This window comes from Bactrocera neohumeralis, unplaced genomic scaffold (assembly GCF_024586455.1).
Source record: "Bactrocera neohumeralis isolate Rockhampton unplaced genomic scaffold, APGP_CSIRO_Bneo_wtdbg2-racon-allhic-juicebox.fasta_v2 cluster09, whole genome shotgun sequence".
NCBI classification, from domain to species: domain Eukaryota; kingdom Metazoa; phylum Arthropoda; class Insecta; order Diptera; family Tephritidae; genus Bactrocera; species Bactrocera neohumeralis.
In genome coordinates, this window is record NW_026089622.1 from 11,230,370 (window position 1) to 11,239,988 (window position 9,619).

Consider the following 9,619-nt stretch of genomic DNA (forward strand, 5'->3'; position numbering starts at 1 on the left):
TAGATTTTAGTGGTATGTGTTGTCGCGGGATCATAAGTTATATGAATAGATCGAAATTTGAAGCATTAATGAATGTTTAGTTGGCCAAATATGTCAAGATGAAAATTACAAAATAAGAAATATTTTATATCAGAGAAGCAGGAAAACACATAGCGTTATCTTACGTAGTATATGCCTCGCAGGAGCTTCCCTAATAGCATTGACAGACGGCAGCGTTATACCAGATTAATTGCATTTTTCGGGATTAATTCAGGAGTTACCACAGCTAACTCCGTTGCTGAATCCAAACATAACTCTCAAAATTTTAGGGAGCTTGTGAGATTTTCGTTGGCAACATTGTTAATAATTGTCAGCTGTATTCTATTGTGAATGAAAAATAAGAACAGTGACTGCCGTTATACGTTTCAATGTAAACAAAGTTATTTTGAAAAGCGACGATTAAAGATAAAAAGTAAGTAATTTTAGTATTTTGCATTGCCTTCTAAACGAAAATTACTATCTTTGTTTTAATTTCAGATGGCTGGCAGAAAAAAGCGTTCAGGGTGGACTTTAAAGGATGAGTTGGAGCTGCTGGAAAAATGGGAGGCACGTTCCCACGACCTCCGGCGTGCAAAGCGAAATGCTCATATACACAATGAGATTTCGCAGGAAATGGCACAAAAATATACCGTCCAGGAAATTCACTGCAAGTGAAAAACATGACAAAGAAATACAGGTGAGTTTTTTCAATAATTACATTTCTTCTTTTGACACATTAATAACTCTACTTTCAGAGAGGAGAAAACCAAATTTGGCCCTTCTGGTGGTAGTCCCTCGCCTTGGAGACATTATAATGCTGTGAATCGCATAGTAGGGTGTACCGTTAATTCGGCTTTGTACATAGAGGCATACTCGTATTCCGAGGTAAAAACGAATTTATTTTATTTATATAAACACATGCATTTATAAAGTTAATTTTTTTTAGAATTCAACATTAACCCAATTGTTGCCGCCGTCCGACCCACCATTATCACCTCCGTTGCCATCGCCATCATGTCCGCTGCCACCTTCGTTGCCGTCACCATCGCCATCATGTCCGCTGCCACCTTCGTTGCCGTCACCATCACCGTCATGTCCAATGCCGTCACCATCACCTTCATCTGCAACAAGAAAACGTAATTTTAGCGCCGAGTTGTTAAAGGTTTTAAAAAAACAAACTGACATATTAGAAAAGGTTGCGGATGAAACAAAGCACGTTTCAGAGGAAATAATTCAGACTGTTCGACAGCACAATAATTTGTCCGAAAGATTTTTAACCCTTATGGAGAACATCGCAGAGAAACTTTCTAGTTCTAAACCATTATTTAATGAAATGTTTCGTTATTTTCTAGTCTTAAAACATTATATAATGTAATAAAAAATGAATTTAAATAAAAAATGGATGTTTTTAATTATGTGTACTAATATTCGTTTTCTGCTACTCTATACATCTATACTCACGAAAACTCAGAGCTATTGCATTTCTAATAGCCGATGCTGTTACATCATTTTCCCCAGCTCTTGTAGTGTGATGTGGTTGAATTTCTGTACTTATTTCTGCAGCATCTTGGATCCACGAAGAAGGAATTTCATCATCTTCAATTTTTAGAAAATTGTGCAAAATATTTCCAATAAGTACTGTATATTAAATTTACCTCAGTCACCGACTACCATTCTTCGTGTGTGCACGTAGTTATTTCTCTCTGTGACTTTCCATTTTTGCTTGAGTTTAGCGTAGCTTTTGTGTTCGCCATTCTTATTTCAGTGATTTCAATTTATTTTACGTTTCGTATTAAATAATATTTTGATTCAGTGAGTGACAAAGTGATACACAATGGCCCCTGGGCCCCCCTTTTTAGGGGATAACAGATTTGCCCCGCTTGCTGTTAGCCCCCAACCAAAAAGGAAAAAACCAACTAAAAACCAATTAAACGTTTTCCCCGAGTTACCAAAAATACAAAAAGAAAACCGAAAATATTTGGTGATATCTTCACTTGAACCCAACAAACCCCTAACGAAATTCTCGTGTTTTGCAGTGCAAAAATCTCTACAAGTGATTTGCAATGACATCGTGTCTATATCCGAATTACGTGACGGCAGCCTCCTGCTTCTAGTAAAAAACACCACGATCGCAAAAAAATTTCTTGATACCAAAAGATTAGCAGGCCTTTGTGATGTAGAAGTGAAATATCACACCAACCTAAACTCTACGAGAGGGACAATCTTTGCTCCTTGCCTCAATGACATAGCCGAAGAAGAAATTATTGATAACTTAAGTGATCAAGGTGTGATCGCAGTTTTCAAATTTACCAAATTAATAAATAATAAACCCCAACCAACTGGTGTATGCCTGTTAACATTTGACCGCTACCACCTACCTAGCTCTGTTCAAGTCTCGTGGCATTCAGCCCGTGTTAGGTTGTACATACCCAATCCAATGAGATGCAAAAAATGTCAAAAGCTTGGTCATACAACCAAACGCTGCAATAATGCCTTCATTTGCGACACGTGTGGCCTCCCCCCGCACGACCCCGAAGCTTGCACTCGTAAATACTGCGTTAACTGCGCAAATGATCACCCCTCCTCGTCAAATTCATGCCCTAAATACGCCCAATCAAAAGAAATATTACGCATCAAAACCGAAAGAAAATGCACTATGCGCGATGCAATAAAATTTTATAACGAAAGTAATATAACACCTTTACCGATCACCTCTTCTAATTCATTTTCTACCATCCTCAAAGAAACATATGTACAGGAAAAAAGTAAAGAAATAAATGTCAAGCAACCTGTCAAAACTCCAAAAATTACATATCCACAACAAAAAGCTGAATTACAATCATCAGTTCCTTCTACCTCCTCTTTCACTTCTAACTCAAACCCCACACAAACGACCAGAGATATAACTCCACCAATAAATCACTCAAAAACCAGTTTTAATGAACACTCACCTACCAACAACAATTCAAGCCTAAGATCACAAACAAGCCTCTCTCCGCACTCAAACTTCACACAAACGATCTCAGATAATAATTCACTAAAAACTTACTCAGAAACCAACACGCACGAAAGCTCTTCTACTCAACCAAACAAAACTTTAAATTTACCGACAGAAATTAATTTAACCCATTCTAACTTCTCTCCCTCCGAATTTCTCAATAACTCAATTCTACAATTAAACTCTTCATTAGCACCCAATACTGATAGGACTAACACAATAGAAATAAAAAAAAAAAATAAATAAATAAATAGCTTTAGCTCTTTCAGTTCTGACCAAAAATTTTCTCCATCTTACAGTGGAATATCAAAGGCTATTACAATAATTACGATCACCTTCAAATTCTAATTAAAGAATATAACCCATCTTTGATATCTCTTGCAGAAACTCATGTGGCATTCAATAAATCCGCCCAGGCCCCTAAACAATATCACAGCTACTTTCACAACCTGCCTTCCAACACTAATAAAAAGCAAGGTATAGTTGTACTTATTAAAAAGTCAATCCCTCATAAACTTATAGCTGTCAACTCAGATATTTCCTCTATAGTAATCGAAGTAAATTTAAGCTATAAATTCACCATTATCTCAATGTATATTCCACCTCAGCAGCATTTCACTGCTAGTGATATTAACAACATTTTGAACAGTTACAGTACGCCAATCATTCTGTTGGGAGATTTAAATGCTTGGAGCCCTATGTGGGGCTCACCCACCGTCAACAGAAGGGGCAAATCTGTTGAAGACGTAATTTTATACAACAATCTAGTCGTTTTGAATGACGGTCAACCAACTCACTTATCCACGCATCAAACTCTTACCCATATCGATGTCATTGCCAGCTCTGCCTCATTGGCACCCAAACTTTCCAGCAAAACTCTTCAAGATCTCTATTGTAGCGACCACTTCCCTATTCTGACAACTTTTTCCTCCACAACAACCTAACATTAAAACCTCCCCAAAACCGAAGTTCATTTTGGAAAGAGCTGACTGGCGAAAATACCAATATTTGGCGTCGCAGCTAAACCTGCAACATCCAACCAGCATCAACATAAACAAAGAAGCCTCTTCTATCCAAAAATGTATACGCTCAGCTGCCCATTATGCCATCCCCCAAACCACTAGGCGCCCTGTTAGGAAAGTTGTCCCGTGGTGGAACCCAGATCTCCAAAATTTTAGAAATATTAAACAAAATGCTTGGGAAATGTTCAAGAGAAATCGGTCTACAGCCAATCTCATCAGTTACAAAAAAGCCAATGCCACCTTTAGGAGAAAATTGAAAGAAGCTAAGTGCTCAAACTTTGAAAATTTAACTAATAATATAAACCCATCTAGTAATCCAAAACAAATTTGGTCCAATATCAAAATGCTTGTAGGACCCTACACCCCATCCCAAATTAAACTTTTGGTGGAAAATGGCAACTCTATTTCTCACCCACTCGAAATTGCAAATCGTTTTGCCTCAAATTGGTCCCAATACTCCAGCGACACAAACTTTCACCAACGTTTCGTATCCGAAAAACTGAGATATTTTAACTCAACATACCATTGTAATCCATCTCCCACAGCAAAAACACTTGAATTCCCAATAACATACGATGAGCTTAATTCAACACTCACCTCAATGAAAGGTAAAACCCCTGGCTTTGACCGGATTTCTTACGACATGTTAAAAAATCTTCCAGTCGGACTTAAATCTATTTCCAAACGCATTATGTGGCTCGCTCTAAAACATAATCTAATCAGCCAACACCAAGTCGCCTTCAAAAATGGTCATAGTACCATGGATGCCCTTCTCTACTTCGATCATAATGCTTCGATTGCACTATCTACGAAAAACCATATATCTGTCTTAAGCCTAGACTTCGAAAAAGCTTTTGATCGAGTAGGGGCGCACGTAGTATTAGAACAGCTAACAAAATGGAAGGTCGGGAAAAAAATTTTTAATTTCATTAAAGATTTTTTAACGAACCGAAGACTAAGAGCCAAAACTAACAACATATATTCTAAGATTTTTAATTTTACTAACGGCATCCCACAAGGATCGCCCCTTTCTGTAACGCTGTTTATTATAGCTTTCAATGCTATCAGTAACATTTTGAATAAGTATAATCATATTGATCATATTGTGTATGCTGATGATGTTCTTATATTTACTAAGATAAAATATTTAAATATTGTAAAAAACCGCTTTTCCGAGATCCTCTCCGATATCTCAGACTGGTCTGAACTATCAGGAGCCCAATTATCATTCAAAAAGTGTAAGATATTAAACATGTGCAAAAAACTCAGTTGTAACAAGATAATTTTTAGTTTCAATAATACAATTATTGAAACTGTCGATAGACTTAAAATACTTGGTGTATTCTTTGATAGAAAACATACTTTTAAAGTGCACTGTAACTATATTAGAAACTGTTTAATTTCTCGTTTGAATATTGTAAAGTATCTTTCATCCAAACATAGTTTAATTCATAGTACCACCCTCGTAAACATCACTAAATCTATTATTTTATCAAAAATTTACTACAGTCTTCCAGTTTACGGTAATTGTGCCAAAAGTAACATCAAGCTTATATCCGGTCCCTATCATATGGCCATTCGCAGAAGTCTTCGTGCATTTCCGACGTCACCTACAAGTTCTTTGCTTACGGAAGCCGGTGTTCCTTCAATCGAGGAGAGGGTGTTACAAAACTACATCCGACTTTTTCCTAAACTGCTAAACTGTAAGAACAAAATTTTGTACGGAACTATAAAAAAGGCGGTCAACTACAAACGCAAATTCAGCATCGAATCGGGGATAATGAGATGTTTGAATCTAGCAAAAGAAATTGGTCTCACTACTCGCCTTCAATTAGCTACAAACAGCGCATCGCCGCCATGGCTCCTGAGTAAATCTTCGTTTGTTACTAACCTCATGCAATATCCGAGGAGCTCAACTAACGCATCTACCTACCACCAACTTTTCTATGAAGCAATTCGTCCACTTGTATCAAGTTCGTGGACATGTTTATTTACAGATGGTTCAAAAACGGAACATGCAACAGCTTTTGCAGTGGTAAAAGAAGACGGTTCTACCATATATTCCGGTATACTTCACCCCTGCAGCTCAGTATTCTCTGCAGAAGCGTCAGCAATTCTTGAAGCAGTGTCATACGCAGTAAAAAGCAACCACAAATACCTAATTTGTACAGATAGCAAGTCGGTAGTCTCAGCCATTCAAAATGTAAATAATCACAACATAATTATTTCAACTACAAGAGATCTGTTAATCAAAAAGGAGCACCAAATTAAAATAATGTGGGTACCAGGCCACGTCGGATTACCCGGCAACGAAGAAGCAGATGCCAGAGCCAGACTAGCCACAAAAGAACCTCTACACTTATACCCTTATTTAGATAAGTCGGACATACTCCGCTTAGGTCTAGATATCGTCAAAGTAATGAAAGGCACATTACAACCTCAGAATCACTATTACGCGACCATCAATCCAGCAGGTGTTAAACCAACCTTTCCTATTACATGCTCATACCACGATGCCCAAACTTTCACCCGTCTTCGCATCGGACACACAGTTTTGACACACGAACACCTCCTCAAGGGTACGAATCCACCACCATGCCTCCTATGCAATGCAAACGCTACATCAGTGGATCACATTTTGCTAAGCTGCCCTGCACTTGCTGCACACAGACTCACCACTTTTGGCACAATAGATCCAAAACAATTACTAAAAAATACCAATGCTGCTAACATAAGACTTATAAATCAATTTTTTTTAAAATGTAAAATTAAACATCTTATATAATTTAAATAGCAACATGTACGAGTATACTTCACCCTAAGTCAATTAACACTATTAAGTATAAATAATTTTAAATAACTACAGTGAAACTTCGATAACTCGTATTTGCAAGGGACCACAATTTAAATACGAGTTATGGAGTTTTTCAAGTTATCAAGTTATACAACTTATAGAGGCAACATACAGAATATACGAATTACAGAGTTTTTTTATTTATTTTTTCAATTTTACATAAAAAACAAGAAATGATTGTACATATTTAAATTTTAAAATATAAGTACATATGTTATTCAATCAATATATGTATGTATGTATTTTGAAAAATTGTACAAAAAAATTAAGAAAAGTGTTCATTTTAAAAGAAATCCGTAATATGTTTTTGACGGACATTATTTTGGCGTATTTTATCTATGGCATTATCAATGTTTACAATGTCATTAAAAATAGTGTCTTCAACATTTGATGCCATGAAAAAAAGACGCAAATTTTCAATTGAAGCTTTCGCAACCTTTGTGGAAACTGAGGGAATTTCAAATGTTTCATCGTTTTCATCGTCGATGTTTTCGTCACGTACGGTTTTTTGTGAAAAAAATACGAGTTGTAGAGGCTTTTGAGGAAAAAATACGAGTTGTAGAGGCTTTTGATCGACATTTTTAAATTTTTGTCTCAAGAAAAATACGAGTTATCAAAGGGACCGAAATACATGCATTTTCCGCGAATTTTACTAGGGACCGAAGAAATACTATGAAATATCAAGGTTTTTCGCTGATCGAGGTTACGACTTATCGAAGTTTCACTGTATATTGTAAAGAATTAGGTAAGCCGAAAGCCCCAGTAGCTAGTGCTTCTTTCCAATCAAAATGTAAAATAATAATTGTATTACTATTTTACATCTAATAATAAATAATAATAAATTTACCTATAGTCGCAACTTGCCAGCAGAACAACCGAATACCACCCCTTATAATTGTAATAATCGATCGCATCTTCCTTTTTCGGCTGAACCTCAATGTGGCAGCCATCTATTGCTCCAAAACATTGCGGAAAACCAAGGTGTGCAAAACCTTGTACATTTCGCTCTACTTCTTCTGTGCTTGGTGGATAGGAATTGATGCAATCCGATTAATTTGTGCACACAGCTTTGCAAAAATCCACAACTATTTCCCCAACTGTGGTGCGTCCTACGCCAAATAAACTTGCTACAGTTCTGTATTCCGCTTAAGAACCTAACGCATACAACGCAATAGCCACTCTTTTCTGAAGTGGAGTGCAAAGTCGCATGTTGCTGTTGGACTTTCCGATTTCCTTAACCTTTTCACATATTTTGTGAAAAGCTTCTTTGTTTAGACGAAAGTTTTCTTTAAATCGGATGTCATCCATCTTTTTGACATCGTACTCCCAAAATGATATAAATGAGGGGTATAAAATATTAATATTCAATATATAATATATTAAACTTACAAATTTCTAGGCGCTTCTTTCCCTTATTTCCGAAGACGCCACTTTGGTACTAGTTTCCAGTATCGCTTTTGTCAATTCATTCATCGTTTTAATCTTTTGAAGCAGGTTCACTAGTAATGTTTTTATTCTTTTGTTTAACAAATTGTTGTTTTGCACCATCTGTGCGGCTAACAATCGCAATGCTTGTCTTCTATCCATTTTTGTTTTATCAAATTGAAAATGTTATTAATATGCCAATCAGCTGTTCGCTAACTCGCATCGCTGCTGTCTGTTACCTATAAATTTGGATCTGATTAAGTGCGCAGTTAATCAGGGTTAACGCTGTCGTCTGTCAAGGCTATAAGCCTCCTTGATACAATTGAGTTAAAATAAGTAATTTGGTAATAGGAGAGGACACAATAAACCATATTATCGCAGCGAATTCTTCAACTATAATCTAATCTAATATTATCATTTTCTGTTGTTCCCTACATAAAGTGGAGATATCATAAGTATTTTTCAATTTGAAAGATTAGGAATTTATTTCTTTGAATAAATTCATTGATTTTACTAATTGAACAAATAATTTTTGTAAAAACACATTTCAACAAGCTGAGAAAGTACTCAACGAAATGAGTAATGAGAAACAGTGGGTCCCTGTGAATTGTTTATACTAAATCGAATTACATAATATCCATTAAAAAATCTTAAGTTTCTTAAATTGATTAATTATACACGTTTTAGTTCATTAAGGAGGCGCCAATTCGAGATTCGAAGCGAAGTCTCCTTCTCCGCCTGGTGTTTCCGCTTCTTTTGCTTTCCCCGGCGGGTACTTCGTCGAATACTTTAAGAGCTGTAGTCTTTTCGTCCATTCGGAGGACATGACCTAGCCAGCGTACCGGCTTTCTTTTAATTTGCTGAACTATGTTAATTTCATCGTATGTATATCTCATACAGCTCTTCGTTCCATCGAATGCGAATGTGGCCAAGGCGGAAAGGACCATAGATTTTTCGCAGAACTTTTCTCTCAAAAACTTGTAACGTCGACTCATCGTCCATGCTTCTGAACCATATACTCGTAGCAGAAAGGGAATAATGAGTGACTAATAGAATTTTGTTTTCGTTTGTCGACAGAAGACTTCACTTCTTGATTTTCTACTTAGTCCGAAGTAGAACCTATTGGCAAGAGTTATTCTGCATTGGATGTCGAGACTAACGTTGTTGTTGGTGTTGATGCTGATTCCAGGATAGGCGAAATTATCTATGACTTCGAAGTTATGACTGTCAACGTGATTGCCTAGTCGCGAGTGCGACGACTGTTTGTTTGATGACAGTAGACAGTTTCGTCTTGCCCTGGTT

The 9,619-nt window shown here is 36.6% G+C and overlaps 1 protein-coding gene across 1 annotated transcript; it reads right to left on the reverse strand.

Annotated features, from left to right (window-relative positions):
* Positions 1 to 943: 943 nt before the first annotated feature.
* Positions 944 to 8,021, reverse strand: LOC126764035 (glycine, alanine and asparagine-rich protein-like). The gene is made up of 2 exons (XM_050481759.1): positions 7,740 to 8,021; positions 944 to 1,139 (listed from the first exon to the last, which is right to left on the reverse strand). The coding sequence occupies exons 1-2, from the start codon at positions 7,840 to 7,842 to the stop codon at positions 961 to 963; spliced, it is 282 nt and encodes a 93-aa protein (XP_050337716.1). The 5' UTR covers positions 7,843 to 8,021; the 3' UTR covers positions 944 to 960.
* Between the last annotated feature and the right edge of the window lie 1,598 nt (positions 8,022 to 9,619).

Coding starts and splice junctions, on each gene's coding strand:
- LOC126764035 (XM_050481759.1), bottom strand. CDS start 7,842: ATGGCTGCCACATTGAGGTTCAGCCGAAAAAGGAAGATGCGATCGATT. Junction 1,140..7,739: donor CTGGCAAGTTGCGACTATAG/GTAAATTTATTA, acceptor TTCTTGTTGCAG/ATGAAGGTGATGGTGACGGC.